Source organism: Synchiropus splendidus, chromosome 1 (assembly GCF_027744825.2).
Source record: "Synchiropus splendidus isolate RoL2022-P1 chromosome 1, RoL_Sspl_1.0, whole genome shotgun sequence".
Taxonomy (NCBI): Eukaryota; Metazoa; Chordata; class Actinopteri; order Syngnathiformes; family Callionymidae; genus Synchiropus; species Synchiropus splendidus.
The window spans coordinates 58,770,482-58,794,652 of record NC_071334.1 but is presented as its reverse complement, the minus strand read 5'-3'; the positions used below and the strand labels follow the sequence as shown (position 1 = coordinate 58,794,652).

The window sequence follows — 24,171 nt, the reverse complement described above, 5'->3', positions numbered from 1 at the left end:
GGGGCCTCCAGTCTGTGACTTTGACTCAAATAGCACCGATCAGTGACTTCAGACTTGACTTGAAATTGCGATGTGGGACCCGACCTGGACCCAGAGAGTCCACTTCAACCTTTGGAGCATTATCTGATAAAATGTCTGATGTCACGGTTCCCAATGCATTGTGTCCATCTACCCAGATATCCAACGTCATGTGATTTGGAAAAAGCTTCAGAGGCACTTGGACAAAGTTTTGTTCTGTCGAGTCACTGTGCATCAGTGTTCTGCATACAAAAAAGAATGACCACATTTATGCAAGTGCATGACGCACAATTCAACACGGTGTACAACCCCTCAACCTGATGGGGCCTCCAGTCTGTGACTTTGACTCAAATAGCACCAATCAGTGACTTCAGACTTGACTTGAAATTGCGATGTGGGACCCGACCTGGACCCAGAGAGTCCACTTCAACCTTTGGAGTCGGCAAAGAGCCCGTCCAACAATGCTTGTTGCACAGAGGCGTGAGAGCCGAGCCAAGACTGTTGGCTGCTTCAGAGTTTAACTGATCCCGTTTAAACTTTAATCCATTGCGTTGTGTTGGACTAGAAGCAGGAGAGTGCTATATTGTGAAACCACAACTGTGACCTTGATTCAGGATGAATCAGAATGAGCACAAACTCAAGAAAAACACTGACAATAATCGGAAACCACAACTCATTAGTTCATGTATTACAAAACAGCTCCTGCCCTGCTCAAAGTAACAAAACGTTCAGCCAGTCAGAGAGATTTAACCGGTCAAATACCGATATGATTCCTCAGTGACATGACTGTTAACAGGTTTTTCATTATTTTGGGCCAAAAATAATGACTGTGCTGCATTACTACTTCCAGATAAAAAAATAACCCGATAAAGAAGGACAACACCCACATTTTTCCACCAGATGTTTCAGGCGGTTAATAATTAATATGAGCTCGGTGTGTCCCATACATCGAGAAGATCATGGCGACCCATAGAATTTGCTGTCTTGTCCCTGGTTATCACCAAGAAGCATTTGCGCTGTGCTACGGTTCTTGTTGCTTGGCACCATGTCACAATGGACACAGCAGCTAGGCAGCAGTACAATTCAGTTTAAGGATTGCAACATTGCAGTCAGTGCACAATGGGTACAGTATTTAAATAGAACCAACTTTGGTGACTTAGAGTTACTTAGAGACTGTGCTCAAGGCACAAGGGCTGTAGGACTAGTAGCACAGCAGGCTCAGCTAAAACACTCTCATCGTTTAGAATTGAAGCAAGAATTAAAGCTGGACCAAAGGGTGTCAGGAGAGACCAGGGAACTGGTGGAAACCAGTGGTGGGAAACACTGTGAGCTGCTATTAAAATACGCTGCTGAATCAAGCTCTGAAAATGTTACTCACCCTTGAACATCAACAGTCAAGTTGTAACTTGTCCGGACGCCCTTAGTTTGTCGTCCCACAGAGTTCCATTTACAAGTAATGAGGTCATCAATTACATTTTGGTCTTTGTGAAGTGCTACGCAGGAGAGGTTGTCTGGCTTCTCTGGACGATCTGAGATTGGACAATCACATGGCGATTGTTAAGCATATTTATATATGACAGACAACTGTACCATATATCAGTGAGCCTTCATTTATACATGAAAATGTGCAACGAATCTACGTACATCCTCTCTCAAGACGGATTCCATGAGTTAATTTGGCCTTGTTCGTGAACACAAAGCCAGACTCCTTTTTTGCGATGCAGTATAACCATTCATACTCTTCACCCTGGATACTGATGGTGACGCTAAGTGCAGTGCTGTTAATCCTTTTGTACTGCTCTCTTGGTACAGTAGTTTTTGACAAATTCCAGATGAGGTCGTCCGACGTGACTTCAAGTGTGTTGATGATCACACATGTGGCAGTAAAGTTTGTCCCAATTTCCAGCACAGGAGACTGCGGATAAACCATCAAGTAGTTGTCTAGAGAAAAATGGAAATAAAACAAAATGTTACACAAACAATCCGGTACAGTATTCCTCATTTGGAACACACAAAATGCTTAAAATCTTGTACATACAAATTATACATAAAAACATTCTGGGACAATGTTATAAATATTCTTGAGGAGATGTTTGAATGTAACATTCTTAAGGAGCCACAGATATGTTTGCTGGGACACTTGCCCTCACAGGTGCAACAAAGTGATCAATATTTATTTAAAATCTTGATGCTCGCACTAAAAAGGGTTTTACAAGGAACTGGTTGAAGGTTGATGGACCTGATGTATGAAGTTGGACTGACATTATTGAAGAAATACGGCAGATGGAGCATTTGACCTCTCTGTTGAGACTGAAAACTGGGTTGTACACAAAAAGATGGACAAAAACATTTTTCAGCAAAGAAATCCAACTTTATGGCAATTATGGTAATATCCCCATTGTTTTTCTGTGTATGTATTTTTTTTTATTTTATTGTTATATGTATTTTCCTACACTAGATATAAACCATTGTATGTATCATTATCATTGTAAAATTTGATTTAAAAAAACAGTTTCATTGACTGTTATCCAACTTAAAACTCTGATGAAGGATGCAGATGCGGAGGAGGGGAGCAGCTGATGGATAAGGAGAACAGAACATATTTCACTGTTGATATTTATGAATGTCCGTCTTGTTTTCCACATGAGAAAACATTTTACCGGTATATTAGAATGAACTGATTGAGGAGGCTTTGTGCAAAAAAGTAAGATTAAAAAAAACTTGGGACCTTTAATTATATATATAAATTAGAATAAGAGGGTAGCTGCCATGGCCCAACTTAGCCGTCATTCCTTCAAATTAACAGACGCACAATGCAGAATATATAAATCTTTCAAGTGCATGTACACAAAAGTGAGAAATCCATGTGTTGTGAATGTAAACGTTTGTAGCAATAAAAACAATACAGAAATAACCTATGCAAATTTTTGAACGACAAAATCTGCAACCATCACCCACCAAATGTGAGTAGACCGAGACGCTCAGATGACTCATTCAAGTAAAATAAAAGATTCATATCATCATTCATAACATCTGCTAACTTTGCACCACTAAATGTTTTGGACCAATTGCATTTTTTATTTTTTGCATCAGTAACCCTAACCGACACTCATCTTTGTGTATTCCACAGTGGCTCAGAAGTTCTGAACCATCAGAGCTGAGCTTCAAAATGTGTTTTGTTCTAAAAGCTATGTGAAGATTAAAACAGTGGATGAGGGCATGGGGTGGTGGGCGATTGGATCCCTAGGAAACCAGGATTCCATTCCACTTAACAAACAAATGCCTTTTCTAAATTGTTGGGTTCTTTGATGATATTTTCTTTAAGTTAAATAAATAGATGGCATGGCTTTCACACATGCAAACATCTGTAATGTGAGCAATATGTATGGTGAGATTTTTTTTAATAATAGGTCAGCATAAATCAGATTTTGGAAACTTATGAAGTAACATTCATTTTCAATTCCTGATGTCTCATGAAGAAAGATTAATACATGTATGTTTAGGATTTAGATCTTGGTTTTTTTTTATCTATATTCACAAACAAAACCTGGCCATCAAAGTGAGCAGCACCACTGAAAGTAAAAACTATACCTTAATTCTAAGACTAACGTGCTAAATACCGTATATGCAGGCAACGAATTTAACATTACTACTGACTTAAAGGTTGAAAACATCCTGTGATATGTGGAGGCGTGTGTACTAAAACATTTCGAATGTGATTTTCTCCAATAACATGATGGTCTTCTAACGACATGGTGTTAGAAAACCATGCTCTGGTAATAACACTTTGAGCAAACAAAAGTGAATAGCAATAACGTCCGAACATCCATGTGTTGAAATGTAAAGATTATCACTGCATTTATACTTGTCTGTGCGCCGCACAGAGAACGCATTTGGGGATGGCACTGACCTGGCAGCCCCAGTGACGCAGAAGCCAGGCATAGCAACAGTAGCCGCAGCAGCATGGCGAGAACAGGCTGGAGACACAAACACGCTGTTAGCGTCGTTACACGCGTTTAAGCCAACAAATAAACTCCAAAACTGTGTGTTCAAAAACGAACAAGCAGTGTGTTATAGCACACCGCTCTGGTTAGTCCCCCTAAGCCGGGAGTGTGGACGCTCTCTAAGAGTACCAACAGTTTGAGAAAAACACAGCTTGACATCACTTCATCGAACTACCGTACATACGTGTCGCGACATGAAAATATCTGATGATCTTCAGCTCTTACGAACCCGTGTCGCGTCATAGAATTCTCGCAACCGACAGCCACAGGCACGTCTTACCTAAGTGGCTGCAACGTAGTTTTCTTGACAACTTCAGCGCACAGTTGTCATGTTTTAAAGGACAAATCCTCCGAAATGTGTTGAAACAAATGTGGCACGTACCGTTCACCTCGACGGAGCAAATGACTATTTCTGTACCGCCCACTTCCCGTCAAGGAGATTCGCGTAGCTGTATTTTTCTTCGACTTACAATTGCCTGGATGGTAACCCTCCTTCCGAATCAGTCAACAAGCTTCTGTATATGATATACAAATCTAGCCGATTGCGCCATGTATGCACGGAGGCACAGGCTATCTACCCATTGGTTTAAAAGCCTGTCGCTCTATCAGTATTGCCCAATAGAATGTTGTGTATACGTCATTCGTTTCATTTTCCCGTAAGTCCCCACCCATCTGTAGAGTGCCAAGAGGCTTGACAACGTTTTATTTTCTCTCTCGATGTTAATATACTCCCTACTCTTTTTCAATTAAACCGTTGTTGTGGGTGTTGGATCATAAAGTACAGACGGCCAAAGATGTAGGCGAGGGATACTGCACAGAAGATAAACAGCGAACACAGTTTTTCGTGAATTTCAGTAAAAAGAATACTGCCTCAACACTCGTGTGGCACACGTACATTTAAGCCTCAACAATATCAGACGAGAGCCATTAAAACTACAAAATCTATCTTAACTATTAAGATGACAAGAATTATAAAATAAATGCAAATGTAAAACACATAACACTGATCAACTTTGCTTTCCCAAAACTCGCAAGTCCCATGAATGATGATTGATTGTTAGCACATGCCATGGGTCCATTCCAAAAGGTCTTTTCAGTGAACATTTCACTGAAAATCCAAGGCAGTGAAAGGGTGAAATGAATAGTACGTAGACTAGGCCAGGGGTTCTTTTGATCTCGGGGCCCACCTTTTCCACAACAAATGGACCTGGGAATTCAAGGAATAGAGCTGATTCATTACTCTTGATGTCATTTGTGTCCAATAGCCATATTTAATCTACTTACACCTGAACAAAGCAAAACCTTGTGAAATGACGTGAAACCATGTGATCAGCACAAAGATTTATTTGTCATCGAAATGTCCAACCAGCAGCAGAACCAAGTCATATTCATTAAATTTACTTGAGAAAAAAAGATAATAATTAAAAAAAATGCACCTGATACAAACTGTTGAGATAGAAATTGATAAAACCATACGTCATGAATAAAATGAATATAATAAAACAATGTAAAAATATCAGAAAATAAAATATATTTTATTTTCAAAATAAAGTCTAAAGAAGATATAAGTGTAAAAAGTGTAATTATCACCATAAAATGTTTCAGTTGATATTAAAAACTGCTTCGACAGTTGCTTTCATGAACAGTTTTTACTCGTGTGGAGGTGGCATCACCTTCATTATCATTTTTTCTTTTCAGGAACTTCTCCATACTTGGTAACTATCACAGATTTGCAGCTGTCAAGTCAATTCAATGACACACTTCTGCCATCATACGTGGCTAATGCATTAAAGCTGAGTGTCTCATGGCCCAGAGGTGTAAACCAAAAAAAACGCATAGGGGCCCTCTATGAGGCCCTCGCGGCCCAACCATGGGCCTGGCCCTATGGTTGAGAATCACCGGACTAGGCTGCTACGATGAACAGTTTACCAAATATTTTCTACATTTTTCAGAAGTATGTTTTTGAAAAATGTAAGTCATCAGACAAGTGGCGTCCCAGGACCCAGTTTATTTTTTGCATTTCTTGAGAGAGAGGAATGAATGAGTGTTGGAAAGCCGACAGGAACATCTATGAACAAGTAGAGCTAAATGCCACTCGACATGGTTTCCCAGGCTTTCGCAACAGTCTTGATTGACAGCCTGTTCTGCCTTTCTTGCACTTAAAAACTGTCACATTGAGAGTATTGTTTCCCATGTGGTGCTATTCTTAAAGTCATAAGAAACACATCTAACATATGGATTCATTTGGGCTGGCAATTCCCCTTTAAGACTAAAATAGTGGTAGAATTATTTCCCACTCTTCTATTTGTGGCTACATGGACGTTCCTCATCCGTAACAGGACCATCAACAACATTTGTCTTGTGTTTAAACATTTTTAGCAGTTTGATCTAGGTCAGAAAAAAAGGTTGTTTTTTTATTCACTTGCTGGTTGTGAAGAGTGTCCAACTGTGCAGCTGAGTTACCTTACTTGATTCATTTTCCTGGTCCTTGGTTTATTGTTTTGCTGGTCTTCGTGTTACACATCTAGTCTTGACATGCCTGGAAAACATTCTTCTTTTTTTTATCGCCAGAAGGTTCAGGGTCCGAATCCAGCTCTGGACCTTTGTGGGTGGGGTTTGCACTCTCCCTGTGCCTGTGTGGGTAACCATAACAATATATAGTTTTAAATAGAAATTATTAGAAAATGAACTCTGGTCTCTAAGAGATGTATTTGTACAATTTTTACCATCTCAATATGAACAAATCAGATTTGAAATAATCTATTTTAGTCCATTTTGTGTATGTCCAGCATAATGTCCTTCCATGAGTCCAATATGGCCAACCGTTTTTTTTCCCGTTACAGTCTTCTTCCCAGCATTGATCATAATATGAATGAAATATTTGTCAGATCCATTCCTCTGTAATAAAGGTCGGAGAAAATAACCCGTATACTAAGAGTCCAAATGGAATCCCAGGGTCTTACGTCTTGTGGAGCGTTTTCCATATATATAATATCTATCTACATCTATATCTATATCTATATCTATGTATATATATTTATATGTATGGTGCATATCACCCATTGATATGGGTGCAACCATCGACGATAGTATCAAACTGGAAAAAATGATTTCAGCCTCATTTCAGACAAACATGACTAGATGGAGAAGAAAAGAAAAGAGTCACACCAGAATCAGCCACAAAAAGCATCACATTTATTAAAACCGGGGCAAGACCTACACCATCCCAAACAGAAAACAGAAGAGTCTGGGTAGAAGTTCACACTCTGACATGATGTTTCTTCATTGGAATGTTTCTCTGGAAATGATCTGGACTTGGGTTAGCAGTGAATGAAGAATGCAAGCTAAGCTCTGCACCTTGCCAGAATCTGCCGCGTGACGTGTTCTGGCACACATTTACAGTTCGGAGGAACTGCCTACTGCGAACTGCTGCCTGACAAGCGATAAGGGAACAATGCTGCCGTGAGTCTAATCAAACATCTGCTTCCTGAAAATGTCCGATTGCACAATGTTGGATGAAGGACGCAGCGCCCCGTCAAGTGGAAAACACTATATTCTGTCCCTACAGATTGTTGAGCTCCAGGAGGGTTTGGTCCAACTCCTGGTGCAAGTCCAGGTTCTCCTCTTTTGCCTGGGCCAGTTTCTCTGGAGGGAAAACCGAGTCACATGTGAGACTTCAAAAGCAAATCTCCTTGTACCATCACTGGGTGTTCACAGTTACACACTTGAATAAATTCTGGAGAACCGCAGGCCCTTGCTGGCATGATACAATCTTGAAACCACTTTGAGCCTTTGTAATCACAGCTGAGCAATTTGAAGCACATGCTGCATTTTTGCAAACTAAAAAACACTGTATTAAACATTGTACAACAGCAGGTTGTTTATAATTTTTACTGTAGTGAAATTAACAACGTGGCTTCAGTGTTATTTTAATCTGGTTGAAATAAAAAAAACGGTTTCTTTTTTAAAATACCAGCATGTTTTGATGTCTGAAAATAATGCAAAATACATTGTAAAAGTAAAGTGAGCTATTTTTAAACAGCGGGGAATACATTTTTGTTAAACCACTGAAATTTTAAGGATCTAAAAGAAAGACCCCAAGCTTGTTTTTTTTTTAGTGATTCAGTTTTAATTTCAAACAAGGCTATAGTCGACAGCCTGCAGCCAAAATAGTAATTATACATGTATGGTGACACTCAGTGCTGAGTACTCACTATTTCTATCAGACTTGTGGTTCAGACAAATGCGACCGACAGCGACAGCTAATTCTGGGTGTGAAACCCCCCTATTGTGATCATTTCTTCTAAACTGCATGATTGACATTGAAATGTAATATCTGGTCCGGGCTGCTGAGGGAAGTGAGAGTGCAGAAGTGTGACAGACTGGAAGAGTGCAGGACGGATGTGAAAGCCACTGCGAGCAGAAATCCAGAGGCAGACAGAAAAGTCAAGAGCGCTTTAATACATTTATTACAACAGTGGGGAACAGAGGTGCACAGACCTTTAAATAAAGAGAGGAGCTTTTGTTGGGAACCTGTAAAAAAGGCCTCAGATGAGACTCAGACACAGACAGAGGGAAGGCTGTTTTAAGAATCTTCCGGGTGAGAGGACTGCTGTGGGGTAGTAGCAGCAGCAGCAGCAGCAGGAGGAGGCAGAGTGGAGTTCAGACAGGAAGGAAGTGCAGGAAGAAGAAGTGAGCATCTACAGTGTGGTCATGTCGTTAAGAGCCAGATCCAGCTCCTCGCTCAGAGCCTTGCCCTTCAGCTTCTGGGCATACACCTCATCTGAAGGACACGCAGCCAACACACAAAGATGGAGACAGACCACAGCCACAAAGAGAAGACACATTGTTCAGAAGAAGATAAACATATATATAAATATCTTTTTTCTGGCTAGAATTAGGATGGCCACAGGATTTTGACTTTGGTTGTCCTCACCAGCATGGAGTATGTATAACAGGAATCTTTAAGTACTCTCTGTACAGCACTGTGCTCAACAGTTATCCTGAGCAGACACGGCGGTTCATTACCTTCCAGATCATCGATGGTCTTCTCCAGCTTGGCCACCGACCGCTCAGCAAACTCTGCACGGGTCTCAGCCTGAAACACAAACACAGTTAGCCACGCAGTCTACGTGACTGTAGGAATGACATTTAGGATGAACAGAGCCCACCTCTTTCAGTTTGTCTGTAAGAACTTTGATTTCTTCCTCATACTTGTCCTCCTTTTGCGAGTACTGAGAAAAGACAGGCGTGTTAGCTCTTTTGAACCTCTGCACTGGGATGCCTCCTCTATCAATCGCCCAAAGTGCAGTGATGAGCAGTAGTCAGCACCTATCAATGGTGGTTAAAGAAAATCACTAGTGAGACGCAGTGGATCCGAGGGAGAACAGACAGATGTCAATGACAGAGAAGTGAATGCCTTTTTCTGTTGTTTGTGTTCTTAAACTGTCACATTTGTTATTGAATTTACTATGTTGCTTGTTTAACTGACTGTCCTTTATGTTGTTTCTCACTTCAAACACTTAAAAAACTGGCATTTTGAAAACATTTTTAAAAATGATGAATGATCTAGACTGAACGACATTAAAAAGTCACCCAGCCCCACTGAAAAGACTTAGTGGTAAAACCAAAAAGGGAGGATGTATTTGTCGGAGAGAAGCCTGGGCCTCTCAGCTTTCAGCCCAGTGAGTGGCAGAAAATGGAAGAATGGACTGTCTGACACTTTGTATCAAAACCAACATCTTCAGGGATTATCGATAGGTACTGACCATTGCAAACTAAGAATCTAAAAGTGCAGAGCCTATGCTGACAAAATGACCAACAGTATTTTCAGCAGGTGGTCATGATGTACTATCACAATCCCTGCAAAGACAATTCACAAGTGACAAACAGAAACCCATTGATGCTTGCGGAGTTAACATTTTGGGCAAATTAGAAACACCAGACATTTAGTAATAAAATGGGATCAAATCATGGCTGAGGCAGGTGAGCGCCTGCAGTACCTTCTCTGCCTGAGCCTCCAGGGACTTCAAGTTGTTGGTGACATTTTTCAACTCTTCCTCAAGATCACCTGATTTGCTAAAGAAGGAGGGGAAAAGACAAGCCAGAAATGAAGAGGCAGATTGAAAGTCAGTCCAGCAGAATCACTCGGTCTACAGGAGGAGGACATTCTATCAACATGTTTTGTCTCGAGGTTTTGGGCATGAAGGAAAGCTAACTGCACTTCACATTTGTAAACCGGTCACCAGTCAGCCTCCCATGCTGAGGTTGGTTGTGAGACTGGTGAGCTGCATGCTTAGGTGCCACTATTGAAGAGAAACATTTGGGAGAGACACTTCTGTGTGCAAGACGATACGTTTTGAACACTGTTGCATGAAAATGATAAATCTGATGTCTTTGTGCTTCAGAGTTCGACTTTGGCTCGGCCAAACTTGTCTGCGGGTAAATCTTGCATGATGCAGACAAGAGTCGACTAGAATTCAGACATGACTCACAGCTTTCCTTCCTGCAGACTCAGAGGTGTGAACTGCACTGTTGTTTTGGGGTTGAAGGCTTTGACCGTTCTGATTTAGCTGTGAAACACTTTTTAAACCCCTCGTATTTGAGATGACTGATGAAAAGAGTGGGTTTCCCCCTTTTTCTTTCATTGGCTATAATCTGTAGCAAAGGTACTGGACCCGTTTTGTCTAGGCGAGTTAGTTGAAGACCAGTGAAGAGTGAAGAAGACAGCTAGGAGGAGGAGAAGGCATCAGAGCAATCATCCGATCTCGGTTAACTTGTGTCAATACCTCTTCTTCTCCACACATCATGGACTTCAAATTTGAATCCATGAGCTTGAGCTCCTCCATCAGCTCCATCGCTCGCCTGCAGGGTGTTAGTCCACATCCAGGTTTGGAGGGTAAGTGAGGACAATGGTGCAATGCAGCCAAAAACCGTGCGTCCCAAACAGACAGTGGTGGCAGATTTAAGCATGCGTAACAGAGAAGACACAGGAGAGAACAGACTTTCAGGTGGTTAGTGAATACGCAGACACGACGGGTGAGAATACTATAGATCTTGGTGCTAGTAGAAGCAGTAGTACTTATAAGCAGTGAGATAATAGCTTCTGTTTTTTAATACTCGTCGCTTCACTGACGTCATATGATACCACATGTTGTGCAGCAGAAACTGTGCGGCTGAAACATGATGCATCCTTTGTGCGATGACAATGTAAATGAACAAATCTTTGTTTGGCCTTGTGGTCATGTGTGCCGCGATTATCAGGTTTGATAGAACATTGGTTCATAGATCTGTACCTGAATTAAAGGTGATAATTTGTTAACAACATTTGCACAAGGTCATGTGACAGCATGAATAATGCATCGTCTCCTGTGTCACCGGGGGTTTTCCAGGATGAGTGTTGACTTACGCCTCTGCCACCTCAGCGCGCTCCTCCGAACGCTCCAAATCACCCTCCAGGATCACAAGTTTGCGTGCAACCTGCAGATGTATCAGCACATGGGTTCAGGGACGGCAGTGTTCAGCGCGACGGTTTAAAACAAACACTGATCACTAGAAAGCAACTAAGAAGCTCCCACCTCCTCATATTTGCGGTCGGCCTCCTCAGCGATGTGTTTGGCCTCCTTCAGCTGCATCTCCTGGATTTCCATTTTCTCCTCATCTTTTGTGGCCCTGTTTTCAATGACCTTCATTCCTCTGAATGAGGGCACAAGCATTTGGTTAGAGAGATTTTAATTACGTGATGATGACGGTTATTTCAAACGTAACCCAGAAACAGAGGGTTCAGTCTCAGGCATGGAATACACATTTTTGTCTTGCGGCCCTCTAGTGGTGACATGGAATAGTTCCCCAGCACTGAACTAACGAGGAAAAGGCTCCTTCACCTCTCACTCTCATCCGCCGCCTTCTCAGCCTCTTCCAGTTTCTGTAGGGCAGTGGCCAGTCTCTCCTGAGCTCGGTCCAACTCCTCTTCCACCAGCTGGATACGTCTGTTCAGAGAAGCCACCTCTGCTTCAGCCTGAGGGAAACAGACCCAGTTATATTCAAGTACTCATAGAAGGAGCTCAAACCCAGTCATAAAACAACGCAAAAGTAATGTCACTCAATCCAGGATTAAATTACCATCCAGCAGTCAGGCAAATCAGGGAAACTACAACAAAAGTATGGCTTACAATCCTAATTTCAAATCACCTCTCTGGTACCATTAATGCGTTTTATTGGTCTAATGATTAGTTTTGCAGAAATAGCCACCTCCTAATGGGCAGATATTGTCTTTTATGATCAGTTGACAGAGAGAATGCTGGTAGTTTTCCAGCTCTTCTTTCACAAGAGTTGATCTGTTGATGAATTATGTCAAGACAAAAACAATCGGACATCACGAGGATAACATTTCTGACTGAGATAAGGATCAAATAACCTACTTTGGTGTTGGAGAAATTCAGTAGAAAAATGAACAACCCTTTTTTGTGATCACAGACACATACCAGTGACTTTGGGGAAACAGTAAAAAGTAACTTCACAGCACCAAAGAACGGAATAATACAGTACAATGAAGGTTGTATGGGATTACAACGAGTAAGGAATTAAATTAAAGAATCCAAGATTTCTACTGAGCCTTGTATAAATACTAAACCTGTAAATCCATTTCTATGTCCTATATTAGCGATGTTATATATTTAAATTCTGTCACACGACGACAAGAGGTTTTGGCAATTTAGGGGTCTTTACCGCCTCTCGGCCCTGGCGCTCCAGGTCCCCCTCCCTCTGCAGCAGCTCGGCTCGGTCCTCCGCCTCGTAGGCGACCTGCTGCAGGCTCTGAATCTTTCTCCTCACCGAGTCTATGGACGTTAGAGCCGCCATATTCAGGAACTTCAGCACCTTTCGCTCTCCTGCGCGTGCAAGCGCGTTGACATAGCAACCGTGCCAGAGGTCAGCGCTTACTTCCGGTTTCATGTTTACGTCATTACACCATGTTAGTTATACGAATCAAAATGTATTCGATTGGCCTTATCATGTTCTGGTCATTTAGACAATTCGAACTCAATGTTATATTGCGTTAATGTAAATATAGTGTCGTTTAGATGACGTCATCATACGCGACCATTAAAAACGTGTCCATTGATGTCATGATTCTTACGGCAGTATAACTGGCACGCAATAACTTCAGCTTGAACCATCTGTTTTTTTAAGTGAGGCATTTACAGGGGGACATTAAAAGATATCTGTCGTTGTGCTATATATCAAGAACAACATTTATTTATTTATTTTGCCATGTACACAGGATCAATAGTAGGATAAAAACTTTTTTTCGTATAACTAATTCGTTATTTATTTATGATTTGCTGTTATTCCTTTCTAAATTGGTGATGTTTTCCGTTTTGTATGACTCCCTCAGTAACCAGTCTCTTATGAGATGTAATAAACTTGAATGGCTCAGCGGTTCGGCCTTCACCAAGATTGCCCCACACTGCAATCCAGTAATATGCTCTTAGGAATGAAGTTGAGCACCTCAAAGTCTATAACCATGGTTGTCAGCAAGAAAAGGGACTGGATTCATATTTTTATTCGCCACTGACCTTTTGTTAAGTCTTTATGGATTTGAGGTGTACTTTTACTGGCTGGAGCTTTACTGTCTGAAAGGGGCACAGCAAGTGATGCTGTATGTGAGCTGTAAACATGTTTGACTGATGACAGAGAGGTCCACACTGGAGCCAAGCAGACTCCTGCTAGAAGTGCACGCTTAAACAAACTCTGAGGTGGAATCCTTTCCCATGTTTGGTCAAACGACAGAGAAACATTCCGACTGTGTGTTCTCACTGACCGTCTAAAACAAGTCAAAAATGCTGATGTCATCTGAAGAAATCTGGATTAAAGGTCAGGAATCTTGAAAACCTTCAGGATAATATTTTTTAAGCATTTGTCAGGAGAAAGAGCCATAGTGAATTTAAAAGTATTTGTGATGCAGAGATACGCAATTGGTGTCAAGTTAACAGTGACTCGAAGTCATGTGAAAAGTGTCATGGATTAAACTAGTGCTTCACGATTCACACTTTGCTTAGGTCATCAGTTTATCTGCAATTTGCTCTTTTATATAACTACATGTGTCTTTGTGGAAGACTGATAAACATTGACGAGATTCTATACATCCAATTTAGTGCCGAGTGGGCTCCAACTTGTTTGATCAATGACAATACCATTTGAGATTTTGAGTGATGCTGTCATTACATAGATTTAGCGATGGAGAGATTATATAACAGCACAATGCCCAGAATAACTGTTATCAGTTTATCTTATGAAGACCTCATTAGGGGTCCACAGACAGGAGCAGCTGGACCGGCCCGCTCCACAAATCCAGCACGTCAGCCTCTGCATTAGCCAGAATTGGTGACAGTTGCTTGGAGGTGCTGACAAACCTTATGATATGTTAGTGGAACCTGATGCTGCCGACAGATTCAATAACTGCTGCAGCTGTTAGCAGCTCGCGGGGTCGGCCATGACACTTGAACTCCCGAAGGTCAACGCTAAGCGCCTCAGAAAGCAGCAACGATCAGTAAAAGTGACTTTTTAATGTGTGTTTTGGTGACAGTGTTCTTTCACTCACGTCTGCTGCCTTCTTCTCCGCCTGCTCCAGCTTCTCCTGGGCATCCTTCAGAGACTCTGAGTATTTGTCCAGCTCATCCTCCACGCCCTTCAGCTTCTTCTGCAGACCCAGCAACTCTTCCTCCAGCTACACATGCAAGCACACAGACGCTCAGACGTGTCACTGCAGGTCTTCGTCTTATCGCTGCAGGACTCATGGCTATTAAACACTTTCACCGAAGTATGTAGATGACACATGTATGGATGAACCCACGTATAAACTACACATCCCTCCTTAACTTTCTGTCAGAACTAATAGTTTACAGCATTAAAAAAACTATCAGTAAGTAAATGTTTCTGCAAAAATAGCAGAAACATTTTTCTGTTATTGAATTAAGCTGGATGAGCTGGCTGGCAGTGGCGTGACTGTATTGTCACATGTAGTTGGAGTTGCGTTCAGGTTCACACGATGTAACTTACAAAGCAAAAACAGTTTTACGTTGCTCTTTCAGGTCTGCAATGATGTCAAAAGCGCTCATTAACCATTTTAAGATGAATATCTATTTTGAGTCAACATAAATACATTATTTCTCGAAAAACAAACAGCAATGAACAAAACTTGAGGTTATCAGAGGCGTTGGAAATGGAGGTGAGGGCCGTCTGTGTTTATGCCTTTTGAATTGATCAAAATCTTTGTCGGTGTTGGTGGTTTTATTTCCACCAGTGGTGCGTTATATCGTTCCCCCCAAAACTGCATCTGGCACCTTTGAATTGAATTCCTGCAAACAAAGATGAATCCCAACTTTGCTCAGCTGAAGGGCGTCGTCTATGGCAACAGCAGCTTCAGCATGACGATGTTGTAAATAAGTATGATGTGTCCGGACGACAATGACTGTCACCCACACTGTCTGCAGCCATGTAAGGCCTCCCAGTCACAAATAGCTTCAGAATCCCGATCCAACAGTCACTATTGTGGCAACTCCCAAACCACGGGCCTTTGCTGTCTGTCTCTCTGGCTGGAGCAACAATTCAGAGAAGGTTAAGGTCTTATGAGGAAAGACAGGAATAGATGAGTGGGTATTAAATTTGCTCCAGCAGAGAGAGAGAAGAGATTGTCGAGGCATTGTGCGAGTATGAGCTGGATCCTTTGGGGGATAGATGCTATGTGGACAGTTGGACAGTCGAATTGTTGCTTTCCATTTATAGACCGGGACGTGATCCCAGTGGAGTCAAGCGCACAAGTGGAAACGCATCATCCCTTTGTGTGCTGTGTGTCAGGCAACATATTGTGTACGCGTGTACAACATGTGGTCTGTAAGAGCAGGTATTTGCTGTGGGTATATACATGAATCGAACACATGAAGTTGAATGAATAGGCTGGTGTTTGATACAGTTCGCGATTCAAAAATACCCCAGGACAAAAATGTAGACTGACCATGGATATGAATGAAAAGTGTGCTTCATCACCTGACATGAATTGCATCATTCCTATACACCATATATATATGAATATACTGTATTTATATGTCACTGTGTTGTTGGAATCCAAAAACCTATAATAGAGAGTTTATGTTGGGGGAACCTTTTGAAGGCAGCCAAACAAAGTCTGCTGAATTGGGCTTCTACGTGTCATTTCTTGTGCAGTCAACATTTCATCTTGGACCCCTGAGTTGACAACCAGTTAAGGTTGTCAACTCAGGGGGTCCAGCTCAAAGAGCAAAGGGTTCCAGAAGAGGAAACACTATCTCATTTCCAGTCCTGGAAACGTTGATGTGAAGCTTTCACCAAGAGCACTTTGATGGATTAATGAGTGAGAAGTGGGAATGGAAACCATTTGTTATATTTACCACTGATCTCTGGGAGATTTAGGCGATTAAACCCTACCTTTAAATTTCCATTATTTTGAGTGTTTTTGATTTGTTGCCATATGTTTTTGATTGTCTTATTCTCACACTGCAGTTTTATGCATTTAAATTACCCATATATTAAATTTATAAGTGATAATAATGGTGTTAAAAATGTAATAGTATTTGTTCGACATTTCACAACTAAAGGCTTTGTCCGATCTTATTCACTATCAGTTGAATATTTGCGTTAAACTCACAAGTTTTCCTTGTTCTATGTAGTACTTTACGCAGAACCTGAAAACAATTAAAACTAATATATTTCGCGTATGTGACAAAAACGTGAGCTGCATTTTAATATGATATTGATTACCACCGAACATTTAAACGTTTATGGATGAACAAATGATCGTTCAGTTTCTCTTCGATTGTGGGTTCGGGCGAATGTCAGAGTTCAGCGCGGGAGTCTGGCGCGACCGCATCCCACCCACCTGTTTGCATTTGTCCTCCGCTCCCTTCTTGTCTCCCTCCGCCTGCTCAGCTCGGTCAATGGCGTTCTCCTTATCCAGCTTCAGCATCTGCATCTTCTTCTTGATGGCCTCCATGGTTACTCGGCGCGTGTGGAACCGTGAGCGTGGTGAATGATCCTGGAGCGGCTCGTGCGGCAGCGACGGTCGGAGGAGAGTGAGGAGCCGGCGGAGAGCTGGAGGATGATAGAAGGGCTCCAGGGACCATCACCATATTTAGTCATAGGGGACTGTGTGTGTGCGAGTGAGAGAGAGAGAGAGAGAGAGAGAGCTGCAAAGAAGTTGTCATATGTTGACGATCGGCATCGGCTCCCGGTTCTGTTTGGCGCGACTGTGAAGTGAAATGAAGGCCAGCAGCCACAATGGAAGGAGTTTGACCAACCACTTGGAAAGGTTTAACACGAGACCCACACTGGGTTTTCTAATTCGCTACAGTGGTAAACTGAGGGCTCACGGGCCAAACTGAGACCTCACATTCATTTTAAGTGGAATTCAATTCTAAATCTGGTCAGTTTCTGAACTTCATCGATTAAATGAGTCCTCGCAGACCTTGTTGATGTCAGCAGAAATCGGTGGGGAGGCAGAGATTGCACTTTGAAGATGCAGAACACACACAACTCTAGAAGTAACCTCCAGGATTAGAGCAGTGTAGGTACAACACGTGTCCTAGTGACGTCACGTCCAGCAGTACGGATCAGATTTTGAAAACCTTCCCAAGTAAGTTAATGTTCAAATGAAGGAGTCGAAGACACGTTCTACCACACGCTAAACACTTAGACCGGCACGACATGATACAAGTCGAACAGGTTGTTTGCCAAGCTCATAACCTACTTCCTGGTGCGACAACGAATACGTCGTAATTGGCTGACATCTCCAGTTTGGCCCCATTTGTCTGGTCGATGCGTCGCTCTGCTCTACTACATGCGTCACAAAGTGGTCAAGGAACAGACGTGAACATTGTTTGAATGAAAACTGGTTTTATTCTCTTGCAGCTCTCCTCCACTGCTCCTCACCAGAGTTTCATCAACTTTCAGGTCAAAGAGTGAACAGAAGAACATAAATGGCTTTGCACGATTACAGATGTTCCAGTGAGGCGTCCTGCTCCGCATGTGTTCTAACAGTAGGTGTTTTGGTAACAGTGGAGCCATGTGATGCTGATAAATTATCGTGGTGAGTTAAGTGCACTTTATCGAGACGTCTCCAGTCAAGACCAAGTGAGTCTGGATCCCAGCTTCACCAAAACACCACGCTCAGACTGAAGACGGAAATGGACTATAGAATAGTCAGGCAACGTGGCAGGAGTGAGCAAATAAACACCAAACACCCAAATGAATAAAAGCTCAAGTAACTTACAGTTAAATATATGGCTTTAATAATCTAATCTAATCCAAGTCTGAATACAGTTGTTGCTTCAATCCAAATATCATGGCACCTGACTGTAAAAAACAATTCAATACATTTCATATCTTTTAAAAAAATACTCTTGGATTGTTCCTTTCCAAAGTTCATTATTATTGCAATATTTTTTCATCCAACATCCTCAGATTAGATCCAAACATGCATTGCGCAGCATCAGCGTCATGTGACCCCCTAAAGACAGGTCACACAATAATATTTGCATAGACGTTTATCATGGACAGAACAGTTTGAAGGCACATGTACAAAGACTAACCACAGATACAAAATAAGTAAAAAAAAAAAGTATATATTTGGAAAAGGAAAAGAATGAAAGAGCAGGATTTAGGGCATATATATAGTTCTGTATTACTGATAATCCCTGGCATAGAGCACATCTGACATGACAATTAAATACAGACTCATGATATCCTGATTTGTTCTGCTGCAGCACGACACCTCTTATCTCTGAGAGGAGCTGGAGTAGGTCCTGAGCTCTTCACACGTCTGGACCAGGCAGCCTGTCGCTCACTGCTCCTGACTGTCCTCCCGCAGCTCGGAGGGGAGGAACTTGTACTGCTGCTGCCGGATCATGGCCAGCTTCTTCCTGGCTTCGTCCAGCTCTCGTTCTTTGCGCAGCATTTCTTCTTGAGCTGCGATGATCTGCAACACAACAGAGTAACTCACACCTGACATCCAGGCTTGTTGACTCAAACGCAGTTCCTCCAAGAGTGATTCATCGATACAGGTAAAACAAAGTTCTAAAATAATCTGGAGAGAACTGCAACACCAGAGTGATAAAGGTGTTCAGTATTCTGTACAATATCTGTGTTTACTGATGATTGATGCTTTGGTGCGCTGCAGTCAGCTCACAGGTTGAGGAGTAAAGGTAAAGGACATGAATACAGGCTGAAAAGCTGTCGTCGGGAGATACTCAGAGTAGAACTCTGAGAAACTAACTAAACAGACCATTGACACCATCACACCAACTGACCTCTGAAGTTTGAAAACAACATTTAACACACATTTTTTTACCTGACATTTTATTTTTTTCCCTTTTTAATTTACTATTCACTACACTACAAGCAGACACGCTGACAAGTTTGTAATTCCATACAAGCCAGATGCCAACCATCACAATAGTGCTTTTTACCAGGGATATATATATGCACACATATACCTATATATATATACCTATATATATATATATATATATATATATATATATATATATATATATATACACCTATATATATATACCTATATATATACCTATATATATATATATATATATATATATATATATATACCTATATATATATATATATATATACCTATATATATATATATATACCTATATATATATATATATATACCTATATATATATATATATACCTATATATATATATATATATATATATATATATATATATATATATATATATATCGCAAAGATTTCATCACAAGTCAGAGTCAGGTTGACTCACCTGAGCGATGCCTCCCACCATCTTGCTCTTCACCACCACAGCCTGGTCGTCCTGCGCGTCGAATGCCGCCTTCTGTGCTGCTTTCACAAGATTGTCTGAAGCTCTCTTCACTGCATTTCCAGCGGCCTGCAGACAAAAACAAACTAACTACCAAAAACTTTTTTTTTTTCAGCTTTAGCTTGACCAAACCAACACTAAAATGAGTGGTAGCAACGAGGTTCCTAGAGTAGATTTAACAGCAAAAGAGTGACCAAAAACACTAAATTCAGTGAGACCTTTCAGTCCTGCAATGCATGATGGGATGCCACAGCAGACCTTTGTGAGATGACTTTTGGCCTCTGTTCTGTAGGATTCTTTTGATGCAAATAAATAAGGTCTGATGAAACAAAATGACCAATGACAAGCGGCAAAGCCACAAGAGCCCTCACTCCGCAGCATACACCCCAGCCTCCCCAGGACCTCTCTGCTGCCCCCCCCAGTAAATTGAGTTTGAGACCCCTGATTTAGACCCTTAAAGAGCGGCTGAGTTGATAATAAACCTTGTGCCTGACAGTTGTTTAATATCTCCACACATGAGTGGAAACAGCCGTGCAGCAGAGAAGTCCAGGAAAGGAAAGAAGAACTTCCAGCAGCAGTCTGGGAGAAAATCGCAGCAGTTTTTTCTCCTGCCGCGTCTGAGCAGATTTCTGTAAAAGGAAATGAAGAGCAGCTCGCTGATTCACACTCGCAGCCAAACATTTGTCTCATTGGCTCACACAAGTTCAACAGACAACGCTTTTTTCCCTTTTGTGGCTTGGTGGGCAGGAATCGGACACAGAGCTGGACATACAGCCACCAGTGGAGGCTTCAATGATCCGTCTTTCGGCCGGAATGTCTGGCTCTAACACACAGCTCCACACAGCGCTGCATACACTCTCACTGTCTGAGGGAACCATCACGTGCGTTCTCTTTTGGTCATATCAGACTGGACAGGTGCTGTCACTGACTTTGTTGGGAGTCAAACTCAAAAATCTACACAGCTGCAGCCCACAGAATTGAGAAAGTTTAAATTCAAACAGAACATATTGATTTCAAGCATGCAACCACAAATTAGACTCAAAAGATCACTGCATGCAAAAGAGGAAGGGTCTCTTGAACTAAAAAAAAAAAAAAAAAAAGAAAGAGACATCAGTATTGTTATGGACCTAACCCTAACCTGAGAAGCTTTACAACAATACACAGGATGGTAGGAAACAGCATAAACAGCCCAATGTGGGGTAAGAGATGGAGACGGAAAAACTTAAATAAAAAACATGGTATCCATTAACAAATCAAAGATTAAAGCTCAATAGAAGGAAGGATTTAACAGTGAAATATCAACTAAGGCTAGGGAACTAATATGCACTGAAGTATACTGTGTCACTACTACGAATATATGGTGGAATTCCAATAGAAAGTGATCACAAGATTTTCCAGTCAACCGAGATGTACAAATACATGCTGGAGAAAGCGCGGCACATAGACCAACCGAAGTTGCTCTTGTTTTGGGAAAACGTTTTGTAGGTCCTTAAAACTGCTATGTCAGCAGTCATTCCCCAAGTATTTGAGGCTATTTGTCAAATACCAACTGAGGTAGACAGACCCACAGCATATGCACCTAATACTGGAAACCCTCTCTCATTCCTTCATCATAACATACACATCTCACAAACTCCCGTTTCAGACTACAGCAACATCAGACTGCGCTTTGTTATCGAATGCATTTCTAAAAATCCTTCTTCAACAGTGGTGAGCAGCAGAATATTGTGACAGTTTTGTGAATTGCCCAAAAATGCAATGAATATTTATTTTTTATTATTATAATGCCAAGCACATCATAAACTAGATCACCCCCAAAGCAAGTTGATATCATGACCGACAAGGATGGGGGGGCGGTCATGCTTTGTGAGGATGAATTGCAAACATGAGCAACTGATTTGGAAATCAAGTGTACAAAAAAAGATGTGCTATGAGTGTTTTGAGTACAAAATCAGATGCTTCATCTCAAATTAGCCTCATAATAAGAAGGGAGGCTGATATTACACTGTGTTCAGATGAAGAACGGCAGTTTTAGACAATTCTGTTCCGCGCCAGGTTGGGTCTAAATGGAGAAACTAAAAACACAATAATAACTGTTGGGTTGTGAGGCAAGGCTCTGATAACACATGGTTAAACTCACGTAGAACAAACTAAATAATGAAAGTACAAATATTTGTATGATGTTGCGGAAGCATCATTCATTAATAATTAGGCACTGAAGATGTGTTTCACCGAAGCATGTCAAGTGCACAGGTTGGATGAGAGGATGGGTGAACATTCACCTTAGCACTAGCATCAGTCACTTTCAAGCAGCCCAGTGAGCCAGGGTTGATGGATCCTATCGAGATCTCCCTCAATAGTTACAACTTACATTCAAGTTAGATGTAAACCAGTGTTACTCTTGAGATACAATTTTATTAGTCACACAATGGGAAAGTGTGGCTGACTGAACAGCAGCGGTGTTCCTGAGTCCATATGTGGACTCATTCACACTCATGGGAAACAAACACTGGTCCTGCAGTCGCTCCACTTCTATGTGCATCACTGATTCTTATCCACTCACGACCCCGTCACCTGCCTCTCCTCGCCTATGACAGCGACTGATAGTGTGCAGTTTAAAATGGTCACCGAGTTATGGCAAGTGCCTGTGTGGCTACATTTCTAAAATGATTAATCCAATGTACTGGTGTTCTATCGACACATTCAGGCGAGATTGTCCATTACTCAGCACTGTGGATAATTACAGCCTTAAAAAGCTCTGCGGCGAAGAGCCAAGCGAGCAAATGCTGTCGGTGTAATCATAGCTCGCTGCTAATGTTTCCAGCTCCGCGTGGATTGTTTCCACAGCTCCCGTGGACATAAATGTATGGGCATTACTGCGGCGGCAGCTGCAGGCCCAGAAGAGGAGGAGATAAGCCACTGCTGATTGGATCACTGAACATGAGACGCACAAAAGGTCACAGCAACCTCTCGATGCTTAGTGACTCCACTCAGTCACACTTAAAAACGTAATGTTTTTAGGTTTAATGGTTTGTCCCGATGATGTCATCGCGACGCCATCACTCTTCAACGACGCCACACACAAAGCCGCAGCTTCAGTCGACTGAATCCTCAACCTTATTCTGTGAGGACGGATTTCAAACTGAGGAGAAATGAATCCGTTTTGCTTCTTTACTCATCCAGACCGATGGTCAGCTGTCCCTACAAACTGTGGAGCAGCCCTGAAATGGAGCAGTGGAGGAGGGAGACTCCTACCTGTGCTAAATTTAGTCAACACTAATCCTGATGCAGCAGCTGTGCAGATAGGGCAGCTCACCTGTAACCCTAAACACTCGGGCTATTAATAGAATATAACAGTGGGCACGCCAACCCTCCTCCTCTTCATCCCTCCATTCTTTATTTAAGGATGCAGTTCACGTTGGAGGTTTAATGCTCCCATTACGGCAATGTGACTGATGACGGCGGGATAACAATACAAACTAAAGTCAGACCAAGTGAAATACATTTAAATTGATGTCTTTAATATTACTGAACTTAGCTGAGTGTTATAATGAGGTGTAGTTGAAACCAACTCTTCAGTTTGGGCAACACTGACCTGGAGTCTCTTCATGGTCTGGGAGTCCTGGTCAGCCTTGACCTTGCAGGCCACCAGCAGCTGAGCAGTAGACGCTGCCACCTGCTTGGCTGACGAGATGAGTTTCTCCTCACTGGCGTGTCCCTGGACCGCAGAGTTGGCAGCTTCACACAGATTGTTGGTTGCTGCGGCGACCATGCGAGCCTGTGGAATATTTAGAGTGAGACACTTGGTTTCTTCAACTGATCTCTATTCAAACTTGTAAAGAGAGACTCACGGCTGAAATCAGGCCCTGCGACCACTGGCCGTCATCCACTGCGTTGGCTGGTATCGCTCCCACCTGATGGATGAGAACACATCGCATCAGACACAAACATGCAGAGACAAGGGACGTGCTGAGTGGAAATGAAAGGACATTTCCTGAAGCAGTAATCTTAACCAGACACCATAACTCAAAGACAAACATGAGAAAATGAATATTTCACACAGCTGGTTGCAAGAATTAAATTCAAATGAAAATTCATGAGGTCAATATACTTATAATAAGAGACTAATTTCAATGAATTAATGACAGGCAAAAACAATGAATGGATACAATAAAGACTGATTAATTGTATGGCCTTTTTATCAATTCAGATTCAGCGTAAACTAGATCATTTTAATGTTGAATATTAAAATGTGACCTT

General features: G+C 41.8%; 3 protein-coding genes across 16 annotated transcripts in view; all 3 read right to left on the bottom strand.

Moving 5' to 3' along the window:
* Positions 1 to 24: 24 nt before the first annotated feature.
* LOC128758075 (interleukin-6 receptor subunit beta-like) lies at positions 25 to 4,455 on the bottom strand. 3 transcript variants are annotated; one of them, XM_053863877.1, is made up of 5 exons: positions 4,405 to 4,455; positions 3,929 to 3,995; positions 1,663 to 1,959; positions 1,397 to 1,547; positions 25 to 260 (listed from the first exon to the last, which is right to left on the bottom strand). In XM_053863877.1, the coding sequence occupies exons 2-5, from the start codon at positions 3,981 to 3,983 to the stop codon at positions 26 to 28; spliced, it is 738 nt and encodes a 245-aa protein (XP_053719852.1). In that variant the 5' UTR covers positions 3,984 to 3,995; positions 4,405 to 4,455; the 3' UTR covers position 25. The 3 variants fall into 3 exon arrangements, with proteins under 3 accessions (XP_053719852.1, XP_053719840.1, XP_053719863.1); XM_053863865.1 differs by having other exon boundaries at positions 4,303 to 4,429; XM_053863888.1 differs by lacking the exon at positions 3,929 to 3,995 and having other exon boundaries at positions 4,303 to 4,409.
* A 2,750-nt stretch (positions 4,456 to 7,205) lies between these two features.
* Positions 7,206 to 17,148, bottom strand: tpm2 (tropomyosin 2 (beta)). 8 transcript variants are annotated; one of them, XM_053863536.1, is made up of 9 exons: positions 16,936 to 17,148; positions 14,623 to 14,748; positions 11,906 to 12,039; positions 11,600 to 11,717; positions 11,431 to 11,501; positions 10,811 to 10,886; positions 9,194 to 9,256; positions 9,051 to 9,120; positions 7,206 to 7,667 (listed from the first exon to the last, which is right to left on the bottom strand). In XM_053863536.1, the coding sequence occupies exons 1-9, from the start codon at positions 17,047 to 17,049 to the stop codon at positions 7,585 to 7,587; spliced, it is 855 nt and encodes a 284-aa protein (XP_053719511.1). In that variant the 5' UTR covers positions 17,050 to 17,148; the 3' UTR covers positions 7,206 to 7,584. The 8 variants fall into 8 exon arrangements, with proteins under 8 accessions (XP_053719511.1, XP_053719483.1, XP_053719519.1 ...); XM_053863508.1 differs by lacking the exon at positions 10,811 to 10,886 and adding an exon at positions 10,025 to 10,100 and having other exon boundaries at positions 16,936 to 17,144; XM_053863530.1 differs by lacking the exon at positions 7,206 to 7,667 and adding an exon at positions 7,710 to 8,805.
* Positions 17,149 to 17,936: 788 nt separating this feature from the next.
* Positions 17,937 to 24,171, bottom strand: part of tln1 (talin 1) — a 41,603-nt gene continuing 35,368 nt past the window's right edge. For all 5 annotated transcript variants that reach the window (XM_053863456.1, XM_053863436.1, XM_053863475.1 and 2 more), the window contains 4 exons: positions 23,763 to 23,825; positions 23,507 to 23,689; positions 19,855 to 19,980; positions 17,937 to 19,029 (listed from right to left, as the gene is read on the bottom strand). In XM_053863456.1, coding sequence (XP_053719431.1) covers positions 18,895 to 19,029; positions 19,855 to 19,980; positions 23,507 to 23,689; positions 23,763 to 23,825 — 507 coding nt within the window. In that variant the 3' untranslated portion in view covers positions 17,937 to 18,894. The remainder of the gene's footprint in view (positions 19,030 to 19,854; positions 19,981 to 23,506; positions 23,690 to 23,762; positions 23,826 to 24,171) is intronic.